The sequence below is a fragment of the Henckelia pumila genome, unplaced genomic scaffold, assembly GCF_033568475.1.
Source record: "Henckelia pumila isolate YLH828 unplaced genomic scaffold, ASM3356847v2 CTG_461:::fragment_3, whole genome shotgun sequence".
NCBI classification, from domain to species: Eukaryota; Viridiplantae; Streptophyta; class Magnoliopsida; order Lamiales; family Gesneriaceae; genus Henckelia; species Henckelia pumila.
This window is the reverse complement of record NW_027331831.1, coordinates 7,887,084-7,910,333: the sequence shown is the minus strand read 5'-3', so window position 1 is coordinate 7,910,333 and position 23,250 is coordinate 7,887,084. Positions and strand designations below refer to the sequence as shown.

At 35.4% G+C, this 23,250-nt stretch overlaps 2 protein-coding genes across 5 annotated transcripts; one reads left to right on the top strand and one right to left on the bottom strand.

Annotated features, from left to right (window-relative positions):
* Window positions 1-1,070: 1,070 nt before the first annotated feature.
* On the top strand, window positions 1,071-14,850 carry LOC140871612 (uncharacterized). Of its 4 annotated transcripts, none has more exons than XM_073274203.1 (3): window positions 1,071-1,266; window positions 7,484-7,597; window positions 14,630-14,850. In XM_073274203.1, the coding sequence occupies exons 1-2, from the start codon at window positions 1,120-1,122 to the stop codon at window positions 7,586-7,588; spliced, it is 252 nt and encodes an 83-aa protein (XP_073130304.1). In that variant the 5' UTR covers window positions 1,071-1,119; the 3' UTR covers window positions 7,589-7,597; window positions 14,630-14,850. The 4 variants fall into 4 exon arrangements, with proteins under 4 accessions (XP_073130304.1, XP_073130305.1, XP_073130303.1 ...); XM_073274204.1 differs by lacking the exon at window positions 14,630-14,850 and adding an exon at window positions 9,332-9,508; XM_073274202.1 differs by lacking the exon at window positions 14,630-14,850 and adding an exon at window positions 9,335-9,499.
* LOC140871611 (NAC domain-containing protein 83) lies at window positions 11,082-12,519 on the bottom strand. The gene is made up of 3 exons (XM_073274200.1): window positions 12,137-12,519; window positions 11,655-11,935; window positions 11,082-11,561 (listed from the first exon to the last, which is right to left on the bottom strand). The coding sequence occupies exons 1-3, from the start codon at window positions 12,318-12,320 to the stop codon at window positions 11,274-11,276; spliced, it is 753 nt and encodes a 250-aa protein (XP_073130301.1). The 5' UTR covers window positions 12,321-12,519; the 3' UTR covers window positions 11,082-11,273.
* Window positions 14,851-23,250: the final 8,400 nt, after the last annotated feature.

Here is a 23,250-nt window from a genome sequence, read left to right as displayed (position 1 = left end):
TTTGTTATGGTGACCAGCCCTGACACCCCTACCTTTGCATAGCTCTGCCACCCCTGGGTTACCGGGGTATCACCACTCCTCCTTAAAATAGTCGGGCTAGAGCCTTACTCGCTGTGCTGACTAGTATCCCTGACTCCCTTGCCTTTGCATGACTCTGCTACCCCTGGGTTACCGGGGTATCACCACTCTTCCCTAAAATAGTCGGGCTAGAGTCTTACTCGCTGTCCTGACTAGCAGCCCTGACTCCCTTGCCTTTGCATAACTCTGCTACCCCTGGCTTATTGGAGTATCACCACTCTTTCCTAAAATAGTCGGGCTAAAATCTTACTCGCTGTCCTGACTAGCAGCCCTGACTCCCTTGCCTTTGCATAACTCTGCTACCCTGGCTTACCGGGGTATCACCAAGGATGATACAATATATTTGGAACTATGTAAGAACACAACAATTCATAATTTTTTGTTAAAGTTTGAGATTGCAACACCTAAGATTTTGGATGTAGAGAGAAAATTTAGAGATGAAATTCAACCATAATCATATTTCAATTATATTTTATTTTTAAAAAAAACAAATAACAATAGAATCACATTTTTATCGACGTGTATAGTTATATTTCTGAAATTTTTGAGGATTATTGATTTATATGATATTGATGATTATATATTTACATGCAGGTTTTTCGAAAATTTATTATCTTATTAATTTATCAAAATTATGGATCAAACAAATTGGCCAAAGTCAGGATTTCATAATGTTTTTTTTATTTTTATTTTAGAAAGGTTATTAATTTATAGAATATTAATTAAAAGAGGTTTTACTATATTAATATATAATATTTTTGATTGTCAATGATTTCAGATATATGATACTAATATATGATATATATTTGAACACTCAAACATGTTCAACCATGCTGATTCTAAAAAAACAAACAAAATGTTACCTTTCTTTTCAAATTACTGAAATGCAATTTCCGGAATTTAAAAAGGTCACGATTTTGGGCTATACGGAAACTGAAGCCCAAACTTTTTGCAATCTGTATAGAGATCCATTAAGAGCCCCCGATTTCTAAAATCCAGTTTGTGGAGAGAGAGAAGAGGAAAACGGGAGGGGAGGAAATCATGGCGACGGCATGGGGTGCATTTTGGGGAACAAGAGTTTTGGAGATTGTGAAGAAACATGACTCGGGAGGCCTTGTTTGGAAGAGAATTAAGCTCACTTCCACCCGCAAAGCCAACGCCAAGAAACGCCTCCGCCGTGTTTGGCAGGTACTACAATAGTCATGTTTCCGGTGCGTTCTTTCTCTGTACGAGTTTGGAAATATCTAGGGGTCGTGATCGTATTGGTGTTCCCGAGAGGAAATGGGATTATTTTTTGTTGGGTGTGATTTTAAGCGTTGAGTCTGACTGCATGCCAACTGCTTGTTGAAAGTCTTCATCTTAGACTCTGCTCTTCCGTGTAGTTTTCTATTTTTCGTCTTTTTGATTTTCCTGGTTGAAAAAATGAATCTTTCCATCTGCACATTAAAAAAGATATACTTCTATTGGGCTACGATTGATTTGATTGCTTCCTGACTAGAAAAAAGGATTTCGTGCGTGTTATTAAGCCGTTTATATAGTGCGCACCCCCATTCGTTTGATTCCGGTCATTCACTAGGAGTCCGTGAGGATGAAAGGCTTCCTGGTTCAACTCTGTTAATATGATTCTGAATTAGGATTATAGACTACCCTTTTATGCATTTCCTTATGTTCTCATATTTTCTTTAAATTCTTCTGGTTCCTTGATTTTTCTTTTTACTGCCGATGCCTACGGTAGAAAATTGAATGGTAAATTTGGGAGGGGAAGCATTTTTTCTCTTGCATTGGCTTCATAAGCGACTTAAGAGTGATAACTGCGTAGTGAAATGTGTATGTGTTTTTGTCCGTTTGAGATCTTCTTCATAGGAAGTTGAATTGAGTTTTTCATCGTGTTAAGGATTATGAACTTGAGGCTAACTCAATCCTACAAGCTAGCTCAAGTAGGTAGATTGTCCAAGTCCATATATGCAACTCGTAGTAATTTTATCCAATCGACGTGGAACAACTAACACACCTCTCTCACGTCCAGGAATAGACGTCTAGCGTGTAGATGTTAACGGATGATTCAACTATGGGAATAACTGGTGGCTTAACTATGGGCTGTTCAACACATAACGGCAGAAACTTAAAGACAGAATCTGACTCTTATAGAGTTTAAGATTATGAACTTGGGCTTAATTCAACCCCAAAAGCAATGTTAGTGTGTTAGTTGTCCCACATCGGTTAGATAAAATTCCCGAGAGTTTCATATATGGACTTGGACAATTCTCCCCACTTCAGCTAGCTTTTGGGTTGGACTTAGGTTTAAGTCCATCATCTCTAACCTGGGTGTGATTCCACGTTAAGAAGTTGGACTTGGATCTAACTATGGCCCACCGTAATGTATTGCACTACCTATAGTTGGGCCACCCATTCATTATTGGTGGTTGAGGTGGCCGCCTAGGCAGTGCCTAGGCGGTAGGCGGCTCTCGACCGCATCGCCTTTGTCTAAGGCGGTCTCAGTAGGCGGTTTGAGGCCATCCGGCGGGCGAGGCAGGCAAGCAGGCGGCGGATGCGGGCGAGGAGGCCGATGCGGCTAATGATTTTAAAATCTCGATCAACTATCAAAGTCAAATAATTTTAAAAACCAAGTCAAACTCAATCAATATTAAAAACCATAGATAGTAAAAACACATTTCACTCTCTTTTTTATTTACTTTTTTTTCCAGGATCTTTTTTATTTACTTTTGGTTTCAAGCTTCATCCACCATCAGCCACCATCTGCCTCAAACCACCTCCAGCCGCCCGCCGCCGCTGCCGCCATTAGCCACCACCTTAATTATCTTGTTTGTTTGCACATATATATTTATTTGCACTTTGTATAGATTGTATTATATTGTATAAAGCTTTTTTATTCATAAACATTATTTAATTACATATATTACATAAAAAATTATGACTATTTGTAATTATATTGCATTATTATATATAATATATAATTTACCTATAAAATATTGCTAAAAAAATTCAACCGCCTAGGTGACTGAGGCGGTAGGCGGTCGCTGACCGCCCCGCCACCGCCTCCCGCCATTTACAACATTGGTCTTCTGCCTCTCTCCGGAACACGTGATGTGAGTCGTGAGTAGTGACTATTGATGAAACTAGAATTGAAGTTTGAATGAGAAAGTTTGAGGGAGATGAAGAGTCTGCTGCGCTGTGAGTCTAAGGACTTAACATGCAATTAGGCTTTTTATTATTAAATAAAAATGGGCTTCGTTGGTTTTAAAACTTGGATGGGCACATAGGCTAGGGTTTTTTTTTAAAAAATTAAAATTCAAATTGCAGAGAATCGAGCGCTTCTGCGCTTCTCGCCAATGCGCGTCTCGGCCCAGGCGTGCGCCGAAGGCGCGCCTGTTGCAAAGTATGCGCCTAGGTCAGTACCCAGGCGCGATTGATGCGCCTGGCTGCGCCTCTCGCCTAGGCGCAGCCAGGCGCACACTTTTAATAACTATGACACTACCGCCTCCTATTATTACATGGTCTCCTCCGGCCACCACTTGTTCAGTTTGGTTTTGGATTATTTCCATTGGCGGTACACTAACCGTTTTTGTTGGTGTGGGGTTTGGAGCGTGGCGAATTTATCGTTGTTGTGATTCAAAGATTAATGTTTAGTGATGTAACTATTGGTACTGTTGTTGATCAAATGATTAGAATGTCAATACTCATAAAATAACAAAAAAATTATATGGAACCATGTTGTTATTACTCAGTCATAAAAAGGTTTTAAACAAACCATTACATTATATCTTCTCCGTGGTTGAGAAATTCTTGATACAAACATACTGTAGTTAAGTATTATTATTATTCTCCCCCCTCCCAACCCCCCCGATTCTTAGTGTTGCAACAACATCTGGATTATTGGGTTTGCAATAGTAGAATATGTATACTGAAGATTTTCTCTCCAATCACAAGAACCCAAGTCTCCATCTGTGGTTAAGATATTCTTGATTCAAACATTCTGTGCATACAACGAGCTTTTGATTCCTAGTGTTGTAACAACAGCTGGATTATTGGGTTTGCAATAGTAGAATATGTATACTGAAGATTTTCTGTCCAATTTTTTAATTATGATTTGGATTAAATAATTTTGAAACAAGTTGTACTTTGTCAAAGAGCTATAAAATTCGACACATCTAGAAGATTTGGTGTAATAGTTTGTTTAAAACCTTTTTATGGCGGAGTAATAACAATATGGTTTCATATAATTTTTTTGTTATTTCATGAGTATTGACCTTCTAGTCATTTGATCAACAACAGTAGCAATAGTTACAACACTCAACATTAATCCTTGAATCACAACGGCGATAAATTCGCCACGCTCCAAACCCCACACCAACAAAAACGATTAGTGTACCACTAATGAAAATAATCCAAAACCAAACTGAACTAGTGGTGGCCGGAGGAGACCATGTACTTACCCAGGCACATACTTTGCAACAGACGCGCCTGGGCAGAGGCGCTCATTAGACGAGAAGCGCAGAAGTGCACGCTTCTCTGCAATTTGAATTTTAATTAAAAAAAACCCTAGCCCAAGTGCTCAACCAAGTTTTAAGCCCCTTTTTATTTAATAATAAAAATGTCTGCATGCATGTTGAGTCCTTAGACTCACGACGCAACAGACTCTTCATCTCCCTCAAACTTCAATTTAGTTTTATCAGTAGTCACTGTTAGAAATTAAACTTGGACCTAACTCACCTCAAAAGCTAGCTCAAGAGGTGAGGTTTGCCCTTGTTCATATAAAGAAGTTCAGGTTATTTAGCCAACCTATGTGGGACATAAATCAATACACCAACACACCCCTCTCACGCCCAGAAATGAAACGACTGGAGCATGGATATATTAAATGGGTGGCCAACTATGGGATGGGTGAGGTCAACTATGGGCCGTCCAACACATAACGGGAACCCGGGCTTTGATACCATGTTAGAAATTAAACTTGGACCTAACTCAACTCAAAAGCTAACTCAAGAGGTGAGGCAAACCTATGTGGGACATAAATCAATACACCAACAGTCACTACTCACGTGTTCAGCAGAGAAGGTAGAAGACTAAGCACATTTGTTTCCTGATTTCTATCGATTCAAATCAACCAATTAGGTAACCCAGCCAACAACCCTTCTTGTTTGTTTTTCCAATTACAGAATTCCTCTTGATTATTGGCATTGCTTCCAAAAATTTTTTTTAATTCATATCATCTCACTACCATTCTCCTTTGCCTTTATATACTCCAAAGCTTTGTTCTTGCCGAAAAATGTTGACTCCTGAAACGGCAGTCCTTCGAAAAGATCCGACATGGAATTATGGAACATTAGTGGACCCCAAAATATCAATAAAGTGAAGTGCAGTTTTTGCGAGAAAATAACTAATGGCGGGATTTATCGTCATAAGCAACATCTCGTTTGAGGTAATAGAAATACGAAAACTTGCCCAAAATGTTAATAGCATGTGAAATAAGAAATCAGTTTATATATCACCAAAAGGAAACAAGTGAAAAATCAAATGGATGCGATCCCTCACTTTGATGAAGTTGCAGAACATCAGAAATATTTGGAAGCCGAAGAAGATGCCCAAGCAAAAGGAAAACGACCTATATCAATTGGTAAGTGTTCTAATCTTGCACCTGATTTTCAAAGGAAGAAACTAAAACAAACTGGCCCAATAGATTTATATTTCCGACAAGAAGTTGACGAGATTGTGCAACAAGATAAAAAAAAGGATGGAAAGTTGTATGATGAAAATAAGAAGCAAATGAGGGAGAATGCATTGCAAAGGTTCGCTAGATGGATGTATGATGCAAATATTTCATTTAATGCTGTGAATTATGATAGTTTTAAACCATTTATTGAGGCTGTTGGGCAATTTGGTACTGAAATGAAGCCCCCTACTTACCATGAAGTTAGCGTTACATGCTTAAAGAAAAGATTACAACATACAAAATTAATATTGAAAGAGTACATGGATGATCATGTTAAATATGGTTGCACTTTGATGGCTGATGAGTGGATAGATAGAAAAAAATAGGACTTTGATTATTTTTTTGGTAAATGGTCCAAGAGGGAGTGATAATAGGTTGAACAATTTGGTTTATATCAAGTATAATAGGGCTCTGAGGCGTCGATATGATATGCGTGACACGATCGATCCTATTTCTTCAGATGATATTGATGATGGTAATGAATGGTTGACTGGGGGATAAGTAATAACGGTGATGGGGAAAATGATCTTGTGTTTGATGATGGTAATTTGACTTGGAGTGAAGTTGCACGAGCTTCTGGGGTTGGTGAAGATGCCTATAGTTTTAGATCTCGAGGTACATCCTCTATAATCAAGTAGTGGCAGGTACGAGTACGTCAAAGACTTATAAAAGAAGATTTACTATTCGTTGAGTTGGGTGTGGTGGTGTAATTGTTCTCATCGGTTGAATAAAATTTTGGGAGTTTCGCATATGGACTCGGACAATCCTCACCCTTGAGGTAGCTTTTGATTTTGGGGTTGGAGTTAGGTCTAAGTCCACAATCTTAACACTTCACCATGTGGGAAATTTCTGTCTTGCTTACTTGCTAACCTGTCTGAAAGGAAAGTTGTAGTGGAAAAATCTCAAGATTTTTGGTTTCATCCGTCGTCATCATCATCATGTATTTATGTACGAATGATGAGAGCTTTAAAGAAAGAGAGCAATGATGGTTTTTCCTTAATTACTACTAATTGATTTTATTTTTTCTTGCTGCCCATCATTTATTCATGTAGCCATACGACAGCCAATGAATTAAGGTAAATAAACCAATTCCTTGGTTCCATATGGTATCTGAGTGATACAAGAAATGTGGCTTCGTACGATTTTTTAGCTCCATTGTTGTTTATTGCGGGACAACAGAGATGCATCTGTTGAGTCAAACAAAAGTTTCTGTTGAATGGCAGTGCTCCCATAGCAAGATTCGCATATTCACTCCAGTTGTGTGTGCGCTCATTAGTGCTTTATGAGACTGCTCTTTAGCCCAACTTATTGTTCATCTCGAATGTGGTATCATGATTCCAGGTAGTTTGTTCTCTTCATGAATTCAAGTTTGTTTAAATTTGGGGTGTACTTATCTAAAGTGAACGGGAGTGCGGAAGTGCGGAACAGTTAAAAAACTTGAGCTCACACATCAGCTTAAATGTATTAAAAGATCGATTCACTCAGCTCTATTAAGATTGTCCTGATAAGTTTAATTCACCAAACATTATTTAATCTTTTACGTAGCAATTGCTACGTAGGTACTAACACAATCTTTAGCGTGTTTGCCTTGAAATTTAATCTCTCTATATTTATGTGTGTTGTGGTGTTATGTCTTATGATGCTAAATATCTCGAATAAATGTTTTCCTCTCAGAATGAGGCTGTTTTGAGGGCATGTTCTGATCCTCCTCCGTCGGAAATGTCTCTAGATGACGGTGGGAAAAATGCTGGCATGGAGGACCAAAAAATCCCTAATTAGCTGAAACGAGTAAGAATTCTGAACAAGCGCAAATCCTCTGTCAGGCATTTGGACATGGACGACACATATATTGCAAATTTTTTTTCCTGTTGTGCTTCCATCTTTATGCCTCAATTGCGTAATTCTATTTTTGCTGTATTGTTTTCTATCTTCTCAATCTTCCTTCGTAGCATTAGTTGAAGTCATCATCGCGAATCACGCAGTAGCATTTTTGAGTCTCGAATACATCTAACATGGCAACCATAAATCAGCCCACGTATTCTATATTCTTTGTTATGGTATTCTGAATAGTCCCATGACCCTTTCTATGCATGCTTTGCTGTATTAAAAATCTCCATGGGCAATGTAGTTAGGTACTTGAGAGTCGTAGGAAGGATGTAGCTCAATCTTCTGAAAGCAAAGTTATTACTTTGCTTAGATAAATGGCGTTTTTAGAAGCTATAAAGCTTATAATATATTTTAAGGCGCTCGGAAATTCTTAACTACATGCAATTATCAGGCTAATCCGGGGTTATAATCATAATTTCCAAAACTATGTAAAAAAGTATTGTAGGGTCAACCTAATTTCATGGTTGGTATAAGAAGATGGCTGCGTATGAAATCCTTCAGTTCACAATAAAGAGGGGGGACCCTACAACTTTAATAGTGTTTCTTTATATTTGTTGAGACCGTATTATTTGAATGTGGCTAAAGAATTGAGATGTCGTTGTTGCACAGATTCTAAGCAACCTCTCTGGAGTTAATTTTTTTGTACAAATAAAACACACTGCAAGTGGGTTGGTCTTTGAATTTGTCAACTCGCATAATTAGCAAATTATGTACATTTTCTTGTCTCTAGACTCTGTAATCCCCAAATTGCCCTACTCCCTCTAATTGCCATGAGTTTCTTTAATTATCGATTTGACTTTATCATATAATGCTCTCCAAAGTTATGTCATGACTCATGTGTGTGGTCTACCTGTCTCATGAGCCAGGCAAGAGTCCAATTCCATTTTTTCTACCAGAAAAATTTATTTATACGAAAAAAATATACATGTCACACCAAAAATATATAATAAAGTGTTTTTTGAATTGCAATTCATCCCATCTTATCGTCTCTCTCACCTATCGTATTTATTTTTGTTATGGCAAGAAAATGATACATAATTATATATTGTATATATACATACACGCACACATGAAAGTGATATACTTGTTTATAGAAAGGGTGACGTGAAGAACTCCAACAGCTCTAAGCATGATTCTAAGCCACTGTCATAAGGAAGTTTGGTCGGCAATTTTTATTATTGCTTTGTCTCTATAAACGTTTCCAAACGTATTCTCCCCCCTAACGTAATTGCATGTCAATTTTGGTTAACAAATAACGCATGAGCAAGAAGGTTAATCAGTATATTTCGATTCAAAAAAATAATTTGAGATTTTCATATCAGATGAACGATAAATCATTCGTTGTTTCTTCTCGACTAAAGAGTATGCTGTGAATGAGTAGCCAATCACCCACTTGTCATATAAGTTTGTGTTATTAGCATTTGTAATTAAACTTTGTCTATAATTTTTCTTTAATATGATATCATCAATCATGTTAGCTCTAAACATCGTGAAATCAGCAACCACCTGCTAGATAGCAACATACTATGTACCTAAGAAATATAGATGTTCTTTTTTTTTTTTTTAATGGATGACTTTTTTGTTGTTTGGTGTTTACATTTAATTTGTGGGCTTAAATTATTTGTGTATTATAAGTAGGAGGCGTGCAAGATGGGAGTCAACTAGTGTTGGGATGAGACGACCCGTTGCATGTAGGACTCGTGTAATTCACATCGGAGAAGACCTTTCCAACCTTTTTTTTTGGGGGGGGGGGGGAGATTTAAAAGTTGTTAAGTGCAAGATTAGATGTAATGGCGTGCTTATGATTAGATCTAATTCTGTATTAAGAATATTTTTAAGTCAAAGTTATTTATATATAGTAGTTGGGAGATTGTGGGAGAATCACTTTGCTTAATCTATGTAATTTCATTATTAAATATGAATATATTTGTGTGTGGAGGTCTACCTTCTTTTTATTTGTCAAATGAAAGGAATCTTGCATGGATTTCTTCAATACCAGGCCCTAGGGATTGAAATTCTTGGTTGCCTTGCCCAATCAAATCATCAAATTGTATGAATAGAATAACTTGCCGGAAGGGAAAAAATATATATGATTTACTTGCAAGAAATAAGAAATCGAGAAAATTACTTGGCCATTAAGAATTAGATTTGCCACTTATCAGTCATTTGGCTTGCGTGATTTGTTAGAAGTATTTGTTTTATACTAGGAAAAAAAGAAAGAAAGAAAAATCCTCAAATATAGTGTATTATTGGATGTAGTCATGAGTTCTCGGGGGGTTTTTCAAAAAATTAATGTGTAATCTGTATAAGAGGATGCTCGCATATCGTATCCAAGAGCTCAATTTTATTTTGATTACATGGGGTCGATATATGTTAATAAATCGACTTTGGATCTAACTCTAGCACAAAAGCTAGCTCTATGTGAGGTTTGTCTTTGTCAATATATTAGACTCCCAAGACATTTACCCAATCAATGTGAGACACAATTAATACACAAACACACCCCTCGTTCTTGGCCCAATCATGTAATGATGACCGAACTATGGGCAGCACAATTAAACACATGCGGCGGGTTTGAGCTCTGATATCATGTTAAAAAATGAAACGACTGGAGTGGAGACGTTAACATGTGACTCAATTATGGACAGTCCAATACATAACGTGAAATTGACTTTGATACCATGTTAACAAATCGATTTTGGACCTAACTACATCCCAAAAGCTAGCTTTAGCCTCTAGGGGAGGTTTGTCTTTGCCAATATTGGACTCCCAAAACATTTATCCAATCGATGTGTGACACAGCTAATATACCGACAATATATGTTCATGAATCTCACATGTTCAAATCAATTTTGGACTATGGATTTAGCATTAAGATACTAACCTTATGCCAACGTGGACTCAAATCATAGACATAAGTACATAACCGTTATGGGTTCTGATAAATGTATGCCGAAAATTGCATTTCAAACTGGCTTCTTCGTCGATGAAATATATTGTATATGTTGGGTGTTGTAAGATTCAATATACACTCGCATGGGTGGCCTCATAGGGAACTTGATACCTAAAAATTAACTCTTTTTTGGGTTGCAATAAGGCCAAGGAACCCCATGCGATATGATTTTGCAAAGATTATGTTCGTATTCTTGTGTTTTGGAAAAGGGATTCTCTTTTAAATAAAGATCAGTCTATGTTTGCACATGCTGCCGCTTTTTCTTTCTTCTTTTACTGAACTTTCTTCGAACTAGTTGCTGTTAAAGAACATAGCAGGAGCAAATTTACCAGGAAAAAGAAATGCTTTTGCATGGTGAAAAGACACTGGGTTCGAGAAGTAAAAGTAATTAATTACCCCAATCAGAGTATCAAACTCCGAAATTTAGTGATCGAGTGTGTAATGATCTTCTGTTGATGAATATTACTCGAAAACATGGAAACATTGGATTTAACACGTTTGTTGCTCCCATTTTGTTCTCTGCATTGCCCATTACCCAAATCTACATACATATTTAAGCAGGTTCTTGATTAAAAGGAGTCCCTGAAAGCTAATTAGAAAGAGCTTTGGTAGCTAGTTATGTGTTTATTTTTTAAGGCATGGCTTCCTTCTGAGAGTGTTGGCCAGAGTATTGCAGCTACTGCTTTCTTCATGATCATCCGTTTCATGGATTTTCGAGATCTCTGTGATGCCACTTGAACCGGAGGATGATGAAGCCGGTAGTAGGTTCAAATCAGCTCTCTCCCTTGCCAAAAAATCAAAGAAAACTGGCCCCGAAGCGGCGGCCACATTTTCCTTTGGCGTAACGTCGCCGCCGCCGTCGTTCTTGTTGTTCCTCCTCTTCAAAAATATTCTGCAGAGAACCCAATTTTCCTGCAGGAAGTATTGAACAAAAAACCAATTAAATTCGACTCATTTACAGCAGCTGGTTGATATGAACTGAAAGGGCCTGGTCCAGTTTTTCACCTGTGCTGAAAGTTTGGTTTGTGGGTCGGAGATTTGTGCGTTGATGAGGCGATATTCGTGCATGATCCAATCAGTTCTGCTCCCCTTTGGAGGCTTTCCTCTGTAGAAAACTAGAGTCTTTTTCATTCCAACAGGCTGATGGCCGCTTCTGGAACTCAAGATTTGCTTGTCTAAACCAGTCGCCTTCCAGTACCCGGAACTCGTGGCCCGGTTCGATCGATTCCCATTCGGATACTTCACCTCTCTGGTGCTGAAAAAGTACCTCTCTTGCTCAGAGCCACCTATACATACACACACAAACTCAATGCCATTAGCATGAACTCTGTTATTTCCTTCACATTTGCCATCTCCCAGTTCAAAAAAAAATTCACATCATTCCACTGAATTTCCCACAAACATGAAAATTTACTGTACAGTGCTGATTTTTGAGACCGGGGATGTTTTGTATAAAACAAGTATCTTAAAGCACTCAAGGAACCAACCTGGCAAATCCCAAGGATCAGACTTGCAGACTTCAACTTCAGGGATAATCGAAGCAGGTAAAGGATAGGACAACACCTTTCGCTTCAGGTACTGTACCACAAGCTCTTCATCAGTTGGGTGGAATCTAAAACCAGGTGGCAATCTCAAGACACCATTTTTCACAAAGTTGAGCTTGTGATCCATATGTTTATGCAAATCAAATAGGCGGAGAATTTTCCAATCCGGGAGCCGAAATCTACTACCAAGAACTTGAAAATCAAGCACTTGTCTCACAACCCATTGAAGTGGAGAATATAATATAGAACAAGAAAGGGGCACAAGAACAAGAAGGGGGTGGTGGGGGGGAAGATGTATTGTAGGGTGTGGGTAATATGAGAGGGAAAGTGAGGCTTCTTTATAGTAACGGGGATGTTGAGGGAGAAGGGGCTTTAAACAGAGATGAAAGGAATAAAATATTTCAAGAACCTATGTGGCGTGAGCTATACACAATCTCTCCTTCAATTTGTGATTTTCTTTTAAATTTTTGAAAAGTTGGGCTTTAATATTGAAAAAATAGTGATTTAGCTCGAATTTGGCAACTCAAGATCTCCTTTGCTTTGACGCATTTCTTCACAAAAGTTGCAAGAACATAGTAACATGGCTTGTTTTCTCTACGAAAACGTCAAATTCTCGGCACAATTATCCAACCATGTTTTATGGGAATAAACGTAGCTGTTAAAAACCAATCCTCAACGTTTTCTTCTCTTGGGATTATTATTGCACTATTATGTTCTCATGTGACCTCTGTCTGTTTTCCCCCTCCCACTCTGTTTGCTTCTTTTTAGTGAACTACATAGCATCTTTCTCCCGTTAATTCTTAGCAATTCCGTTACAATTTCGAAACTCGATCTGGCTTTCAGAACGAAAGCCGAAGAGTTTTCATTACAAAAATTCCCATTTGAACCAAAACTTTGGTGTGATTAGAAAAAAATGAATGTGTGCTAAAAGTTTAGGGAAGGAAATTAACTAGCTAGTTGCGGGTTCGTAAGGGTGAAGTCATCGTATGTCATTGTTGATTTAGCTGGATCTGACGAGGACCTTTAATGGGGGGCTCCCCGTGAAAGTACGAAAATGGCCCTAAGAATCATGGGTGGGATGCTCGTGAGATTGGGACATGGTTGGTTGATCTTGGTACTTGTTACGTGTTGCAACTAATACACCACCACACGAAATGTCATGACATTATATCATGATATGCATACATTTCCATCCACGGCAAACTCCTTTGGATCAATTTGGGGAACACACAATTCAATTTACGTAATCTATTTGTGCCACATCTTTAGCAGAATCATTTTTTTTTTTCGAATCTTCTTTTACTTTTTAACTCAATCCCTCTTTTAATTATGAAATTCTAAATATAAGTGGATGTTATTATAGAATCGAGCGTTTTACGTTTTATCGAAAATTATAGCGGTCGGTATTAACAGGTGATTAACAGTGTAACTCTAATCTAAGTGTCACGTTTTGGTTGCTCTCTTCGCACCAACAAACTCTGTGAGAGTGTTTTAATTGATAGAGTATGTGAGAACATTTGACTAGTGATTATAAGTTCGATTATCACTACCAATACTTTCTTGAACAAGTCATGAGTTTTGTCATATAGAGCTTGCCAAATGCAAGTATTGGCTAGCATGATTTTGTAAACTATTGTGTTACGATTCCCAGTTCCATCTAAAAATTTTCTCCCCGATAATTATCATCTCCATGAGTAAATATTTATGTTTTTGATTTTCTAAATATTTCTTACTTTAAAAATGATATCCAATATTCAACACCATAGGTATCCACTTGGGGCTTGGGTCTTATAATTGTGGAGTATTCAAATTGGAATATTTAAACGACCCTTTTGTGCTATGAAGGGATTAGATACGAAGAATTAATTTTTTATATATACGGTCGGCTCTCTTTATTTTACCACATATAATTTATGTTTTTAGATTAAGATTCATTCTCTTTAAAAAAAATAATAATAAATGTTGGTATTATAATTCAAACAAAAAAAAAGAATAAGAAGATATTTTTTTTAAAAAAAAATAGTAGAATTCGAGTGATGTTTGGTTGATATGGATGTGTTGCATGTAGTGTGCACGGCATCTATAACCAACTTACAAACTTTTCCTCTTTGATAAAACTAATGGCAACTAACATGTTATATTTAGAAACAAGATAAAAGGGTAAAATGCATTGGGAATCTATGTTATTCAAAGATAGTTAGAAGTTTATTAACATATATATAATAGATATATATATAAGCTTCCTATGATTTCAAAAATAATTAATTTTTTTGTATCTCTAATAAATAAAAATTTGGAAAAAAATATTCCATAATACTTTATTTTAAGTCTTCCTTGAAATAAACAGATATTTTTTTTAAAAAAAATAAAATAAATACATTGTAATATCACAAATGGATGACTCTACAAGAGACTAATTTAGATGCTTTTGTACAGGGGGCCTTGAAGTTGACAATGCGCTGGAGATTCGCCACAAGAAAGGGGCATTGCCAAATGCCAAACTCCTCCATCTAAATTATCTTCTCTATATATCTCTCTATAATTACTATATACAATTTTAAATAAATATGATAAGAAAATAAAGAAAAACCGTGAATCATAATGCATTATTACGGAGATGAGTAGATTTTTCGTGAGATAATTTCAAGGATCAATATCTATGAGACGAGTCAAAAAAAATAATAATTTTTTTCATAAATCGGATAGAATAAAAAAATTCGTCTCACAAAATTGATTCAAAAGACGATCATTTTTATGAAATTGTCATTAAACATGGGTGGGTGGGGAGAATAAAGTTTTGGGTCCCGATTGCCTCCAAAACGACGGGCACCTACGTCGGATTCAAGAGAAAGTGACAAATGAGGGTGAGTGCCCCATTTCAAGATTTCCTCATATCTCTTCGATTGGAAAGCTAGTTTTCATTCTTCTACAATTATTTCTTCGTAAAAGTTTCTGTATTTATCCATCATGTATTCGTGCTTGCATATTAATAATTAAGACGCAAAAGTATGTATTTTATGATGATTCCATGACAAGTTATTATTACACTAAACATAGACAATCTTAAGAAATTATTTTGTTCTATACAAATATCGATCGTGTATCTAGTCTACTATTCAATTATTATATCCATGTATGTTCATGTTCTATGATTGATTTTTTTTTTTGGTGGGGTGTTTTAAATCATTCATGAGTCATGACACTTTTTTTGGGTGGTTTCGAAAATATAATAAGAAAACAATAAGAATCAAAATCCTTAGATTACTGAATACCGAACCAATTCACAGGTTTACAATTTTGGTTCCGAGCCAGAAAACGAAGTTTTTTAGGGGAAAGGATGAAAATGAAAATTTTTCAATATATGATCATTCATAACTTCAAACTCATTAATAATTCATAATTGATGAAATACTTAAAGTTTGAGCAATATCGAGTAGCCAATTAGCAAACAAAATCTAAAACACGAAAAATATTAAGCACAAGAAAAGTGCCAAATGAAAAATATAAAGTACAGCAGAAAATATATTTTTACAAAATAATTAAGATAGTAACAAGAGTCCATGAATAGGTGTAAAAAAGAAGTATAAATCTTTGTACATATCTTGTTTTTTTTTTTTCCATCATTTTATTTATAAGTTTTAATTTCATATTTTCTTTATACATAAAAAAATTCTATAAAAAAACTGCGCTCCAACCTCGCCTTCAAGTCTAGCCCCTAGTTGCAGAAAAATAATTAGTTAATTTAAAGTGCACAAAAACTCTTTTGAGACAGTTTCAAAAATCAATTTTATGAGATAATATTTTTTTTGGACTACCCATAAAAAAATAATTATTTGTTTATTTTAAATATGAGTAATATGACCCGTCTTGTGAATAAAATATATCACAAGAGACCTATTCATTACTACGTATTTATTAATCTAAATTATGTAATTTTTTCAACTGAAATCATATGTAATTTTTTTGTAAATAGAGCATACAATGATAATTATATCTTTCAGATTACAAAAAATCCCAAATTTATTTCTGAATCTTTTTAAATTTGAAATTTTTATTAACTATAATTATGAAACTTAAATGTCATCTGAAATCATCTGTTTTTCTTTCGTTACATTTCAACCTAGCATATGGGTAATACCCCAATGATAGATCTAATGTATCATAATTTGTCACGTCAACAATATAAAATTAATTACGCTTATGTGTAAAAATACGAACCGTTGGATGCATGATTTGGGTATTACCCATATGTTAGGATCTCAGCTACCCTTTCTTTCCTTGTTTAATAAAAAGTGATATTTAATTTTACATATCTGTTTCGTAGCAAGGTATCTAAATTAATCCAATTATTATTTTATGCTAGTGAATAGGATTGAGAAAAAAATACCGAAATGCCGTTATACCATACCGCATATACAGGGACAGATCCAGGAATTTTATCAAGGGAGGGCAACCGATCAAATAGAACCAAAGATCACAATATATATATATATATATATATATATAATTTACCCTTACAATTTGACATTTTTTAAAAATAAATTCATTCGACAAACTACAAAATATATATTTTTCAGTATAAGTAATTAATATTCGTAATAATTTTCACCGCAAAAATTTTCCAAACTCACAAACTTGTAAGAAAATGATTATGCCACATCTTTTCTTGCTTAAATATTTTGTTTTTAAGTTTAAAATACTTAAAATCCATTTGTGTTTAGGTTAAAAACTTAATACTTGAGCTTCAATTTTTTAATACTATGAGCCACAAATTTTTAAGTCACTTTGTACATATTAAACAATGAAGATTAACTTAATTTTTTTTGGGTTTTTTCTTTTATTTTTGTGTTTGGTTCTTAATTTATGTTCATAAATTATTATTTTTAAATATAAGAATATATTAGTAATTTTATTTAAAAAAATTTAAGGGGGGGCTTGCCCCTTAGTGGAGCCGCCACTGCGCATATATTGTACCGAAAAAAATCGTATATACCGAAAATTTTTGTTCGGTATGATACCGTACCTAAATTTTTGGTATCGGTATCGGTATATGATTTGCAAGATTTTGGTATTTCGGTATACCGAACAAATATTTAAAAAATTGATATACACGATATCGGTATACCGACTTTTTAAATATTTTTTAAACTATTTTTAAAAGAAAATATCGGTATACACGGTATCACACCGATACCGTACCGAATTTCATTATACCGAAATTTTTCGGTAAAAACGGTATGAATTTACGTTATACCGAAATTTTCGGTACTGTATCGATATCCAGGGGCGGCCCTGGCCCTGGGAAATAAGGGCCCGTGCCCAGGGCCCCACCCTTGTATGGGCCCCAAAAAAAAATTTTAAAAAATTATTTTATATGTAAATATTATATAAATGAATTCAGACAAAATTCATCCACACAAAAAAAGGGTATGAGTTTTAAATTTTGAGAGTTTCGATAATAGTTTATCCCTTTTGTTAGTTTGTGGCTTTGTACGCGCGGTTACGTGGATTGACTACTAATAATTTCAAAATTCAGAAAATACAAAGATTCAAAACTTACAAAAATAGACAAAGACATTCGACAAAACGATACAAGGAGTGAATTACACGACTCTTGTTCAATTTTATTTTATTTTCGAATTTCGATATATTGTTTAATTCTATTTTGATTTAATGTTTTTGTTTACATTATTTTGGTTTAATGTTAGATGTTAATATTTGTTGTTAATTTCATATAGATTCTGAAAATTCGAGGATTAGAGGTCTGAAAATAGATATTTTTCCTATGATCATGGTTGCTTATCAAATTTTATTGACTATTTCTATGACTGTAGCATCAGCTGAGAGAAGTTTTTCCAAGTTAAAATTATTAAAATTTTATTTGAGAACCACAATGATTCAAGAGAGATTGAATGGTTTGACGCTCCTCTGCATCGAAAAAAACATATTGGAAGATATATCTTATGACGACATAATTGATGATTTTACTTCGAAAAACGCAAGAGCTAGAAGCCTATTTTAAATAATATTTATTGTTGATTAAATTATTTTGAAAAATTGTGAAAACATTTTTTCATTTGTGTACTTTCTTGATTTACGTATTTTGATTTATTTTGATTATGTTATGCGGATATATATATATATATATATATATATATATATATATATGTATATATATGTTTGAATATTCAAGTTAATACGAAAGGGCCCATGTGAGACCTCGGTTCTAAACAACAATTAAAGGAGTAATTCAATAAGTAAACAATTAAAAGCCAAGAGCATTTTTTTTTTAAAAAAGGGACGCGCGGGCGCGCATGGCGTCCTGCCCAAGCCCTCGCGCGGGCGCGCCTGAAGCTCTGCCCAAAACTTCCGAAACGAAGTGTGGGACGCGCGGGCTCGCCACCCGAGGCGCGGGCGCGCATGGCCTGCTGAATTGGCTCAAAACAAGCCTCCAAAAGTGCAATAACATAACCAAAAGAACTCTAACATGATCCAACTAATATATATCCAACAACATAGCATTTAAATACATAAAAGTGAAGAACACGCATCGATGATAGCTATTTCAAGCCGAATACAGAATACAAGAGTTCTAACCACAAGCAAGACCACTTCCAATCCAAGTTCCAGTTCTTAACATGCTTCAAAACATAAACTAGATTGTCACGCTAACAAGACTTCTAAACCGAGTCTCACTTCTACATCATTCTCTCAAAGCTAATCATGCCTCTTCTGACTTGATCCTGCCCCACCTGTTGCAAAGTACACATACAAAACAAAGCAACAGCCGGATAACCGGTGAGAATGATAATCCCAGTAAAAGCAACATACAAGTAATACAACAACAAACATGCTTTCAAAACAACAACGAAATCAATAACAACGTAATGAAATGCATGTCTTTAAACCGGGATATCAAATCTGATAAACGAGGGATTTCTGCTGTGCTTTTGGGATCCCGAGGATGAGATCACGTAACCACTCACCGACTCTCCCAATTGAAGTGGTGCCACGTATCCCACTCCTCTAGACTTTGAGCAACTATAATGAGTATGCTAGCACTAGGCGAAATGACTACGACCTAGGCCACTCAATTATAGTTCCCAAACGTCTAAACAAAAAGGGCTATTCTGCCCGCTGAAATCAAAGTTGGCTCAAGATGAATGCATAACAGAATATAAAACATAGCCATATAATAAAAGCTCAAGCAATTCAACAAGACACAATTTTCTCATGCTAGAACAAGTGTAGATGCAAGTATGTGCTTTTAAGGGAAACTCGAGAACCAACTGTCCCGAGTATGCTATCCCGCTATCGATGACTGCTTTTACCTTTCAAGGCAGTAGTTCCAAATTCTGGGAAGCTACAACAAAAGATTGTATCAAAGTCTAACCAATCTAAACAACAACAAGGCTCAAGGTAATTATCTATACCGTTCTTCGTCCAAATCTCTGAAACGAACAAATGCTGTTAACCCTGGGCTTGACAAACTCCAAACGAATCTGTTCAGATACAAATCAAAGATCAATAACCATGATCAACTTACAAGCCAAGTTCAACAACTCAAAAACGGTTCGAAATCCCAAAACTCAAACCGACGACATAACGGCTAAAAACTGAACAAACCGAAAACGCAGACAGCAGTTCAATACCGATATAATCTCATAACAATGCTAATACAACAACAACAAGGCAATCCCAACAAATCTCAAAACTCAAATTTTCGAAAATGGCTTCCAAAAATCACAACAAATCCGAACGTCGCTCTAATTCAAAACCGACAGATAATAAACGATCAGAACTCTGCCAAGAACAACATACTAGAATCTAGATCGATTATAACAACCTCCGAAAAACAAAACATATCTGATCGGAGAAATACTTACGGTATAACGGAGCTCTCACTGCAGTGATCACTAATCTGCCTTCAGAAATAAATTCCAACGGCCGGATCGAGCTCGGACTGAAATCAGAAAGCTTGGAAGCTCAATGGGGCGTCTTCAATGGAGGATGCGTGCAAGGGGAAGGAGAGGGAGAGAATGGACCAAGTCAAACTAGACAAGATAATATATAAAATCCATTAATTGCGTTTTAGTCCCTGAAAAATCCAATTTTTGCAAAAAGGACCCTGATCAAAATCAAGTCGGCTCGCGAACTCTGCAATCTCCGATTAACTCAAATAAACTCATTTAAGATAAAAACGGGCGTTACAGCCCATATTTTGAACTTTTCCCAGAACCTCGTTTTTTTAGGACCGTCCCTGGCCCATATTTTGAACGTTTCCCAGAACCTCGTTTTTTTAGGACCGTCCATGTCGGTATCGAAAATTTCGGTACCGAAATTTTTGGTACCGTACCGAACCACCCCTACTGGTGAATTCGTTTTACAAATTATTTGTTAAGTTTTTAAATGTAAGTATTTTAATTAATACATAGATATAATACATATATAAATACACGTTATGTTTATACACACACATATATATAATATAGTTTGATTCTCTGCACCCTTGATTGCATTAATTCGTGAGCAACTGCTAAAATAACGTGTTTTAGCACTTTTTATTTTTTTAGGGATATCAGTCACCCACGAATTTCCTGAGATCACATTATATATGTGTGTGTGTGTGTATTTGTATGTATAGATTGATATATATATATATATATATGTATATATATATATGTATGCATATTTTACATATTTTCTGACATTTTATTGTGTGTTGCAATTTGCAAATCACAGCTTACTACGATGACTTTCATATTAGTATCGATTTTGATGATGTCGATTTTTTTCTCCGGGTTCGGTTTGGTAGAGTGGATCTCCAAATATTCAGTAAATCGGGTCAGGTCGGGCACGACGGATTTCTGCACAGACAGAAGACAAGTTAGGGGACGCCGAAGGTGTTTTCGGCGTGACCCCTCCGATGCCTAAGTCAGTGCTCGAAAGTGAAAGAACTTGACAGAAAGTAATAACAAGGGAATATGCGGGCGTGAGTGTGTGAACGAGAAGTGAATAGAAAAGATGAATCCATAAACCATGAACCATACCTCTATTTATAGGGGCTTGGAGGGGTAGGTTACCTTGTCAAAGTAGAACATGTGTTAGAGTAGGACTCTAATTGATGAGTCTGAAATCATATCAAATCTTGGATTCATAAGATATTGTCCTTATCTGTTGCAGATCTTCATGTGTCCGAGAGTACTGGAAGGTTCTAGATATTGGGCCCTTCCTGGGCTCGGGTCGGGCTCCAACCATACCAGTTAGGGCTCAAGCCCATGAATTTATGATCATGAGCCTATTCCCTAACAGGGTCATCCCAGACTGGGCTTCTCATAAAATAAGACTAGATGAGCCTCAAAGTATATTTTCAAAAATATGGATTATTGGGCTCGGGTCGGATTAGACTCGTATATTTTTTAGGGGCATCAGATTTATTGGAATTTTGATTGAATGATTTAATTAAAACCTAATATATATCTCGATATTGTAAAATTCCATGTAAAACATTCCTACTGCATGTTTATGTTGCATTATTGCACATCGAATATGTACCAAAATGACATAATGTGAACTTTGTCGAACCAAAAGGATTCAAGCGAATAGGATATCCGAAGATAAAATGTTCCGTATGGACCTCCGTCAAGCTCGCATAGAGATGCAAGCGACTAGCGAGTACAAGCTAGCTAATGGTGAATGACTTAATCAAAACTTGATTTGACCGAACTCAAGTCAAATTCGAATAGTCCGATACTTCACTCAACTTGAGTTCGAGATTTTAATGTTTCTGCTAGATTAATCATGAGCTACTACTACTCAAGTAAATAGATATTAATTTTTTTTTAAAAAAAATATATAATTTAAGGTTTTTTTGTCTATATCTTTTCTATTTTATTAAGCATGAGATTCATTTAAAAACTGTTTGGTATGTTGGTATGACTGTTACCAACTTCTCCACCCATTTCTCCAAACTAATACCACACGTTCTATTTTGTTTTCCCATCAAATACTAAATAATAGATTACTCATAATTAAAAAATCTTTATCCATAATTTCATGATTTCATATTATATACTTTATTATTAATATTATATATTTTATTAATTAAAAATATATATTATATGCAAATAATATATCTATTTATCCATTATATTTTTCACACACAACGTGTGTGCGCTCACTTGCTAGTTAATATAAACTTTAAACCCTAAATAACACTTTTGAGCTCCAGTTTACTCTCGAATAACTCAATGCTTCACGAGTCGAACTCAAACTTAAAATTGAATACTCGATCGAGTTCGAGTATAATGCTTACTAGTGAAAATGCACATGCTTTGCATGTGTAAAATAAATGATTTTTTATATTATTTTTTTAAAACCAAAAAATAAATTGAGAGGAAAGTTTATTGAGATAATGGAAAAGAAGCGGTAATTATAGAATAAAAAATTTTGATATCTTCAAAGTTAAGTTACTATAATAAGCTTAAATTTTATATAATAATATAGAAGATATAGTTCCGCTTCCGCTAGTGGAGATCATATTCTGATAAACCTCCCCTGCTTATGCTATTTTGATCGACTTATAATAAGTAATCCAATTTTTGGAGTTAAAAACCCAAAGAATTAGCCCTATCATTAAACCGGGGTAGTAGTTGAAAACTAGCAAAAAAGTTTGGCAAGTACTCGACAAACGAAAATAATAAATATTTGGAGGGTCAAGTTATTGAATCCCATGTCATATAGCTATAAAAACTAAGGCGATAATTAAATTAAATAAAATAATCAATAAAACTTTTTTCCCAAAAAACATAAAATAAATGTATCGTGGCATGTCATAGAATAAAAAAAAATTGTTGGGGACAGTTTTGGGAATACAATAATTTTAGATGGGGGCAACGTGGGACGGTTGAGATATAGTTGAATCGGAGCCTCAAAGATTGACAATTAGATGACTGGTTCCGTAGGGAGAAGGGAAACACCCTTATTTTGACAATTTCTTGAAAAAGAATTTGATGTGATCTAAGAAAATTAATACTAATATTATTATATTAAAATTA

Excerpts from the sequence above, each read along its gene's own strand:
- LOC140871612 (XM_073274203.1), top strand. The coding sequence starts at position 1,120 with ATGGCGACGGCATGGGGTGCATTTTGGGGAACAAGAGTTTTGGAGATT. Across the intron at positions 1,267-7,483 it reads GCCTCCGCCGTGTTTGGCAG|AATGAGGCTGTTTTGAGGGC; the intron begins GTACTACAATAG and ends TTTTCCTCTCAG.
- LOC140871611 (XM_073274200.1), bottom strand. The coding sequence starts at position 12,320 with ATGGATCACAAGCTCAACTTTGTGAAAAATGGTGTCTTGAGATTGCCA. Across the intron at positions 11,936-12,136 it reads TGATCCTTGGGATTTGCCAG|GTGGCTCTGAGCAAGAGAGG; the intron begins GTTGGTTCCTTG and ends GTGTATGTATAG. Across the intron at positions 11,562-11,654 it reads AAACCAAACTTTCAGCACAG|GAAAATTGGGTTCTCTGCAG; the intron begins GTGAAAAACTGG and ends TACTTCCTGCAG.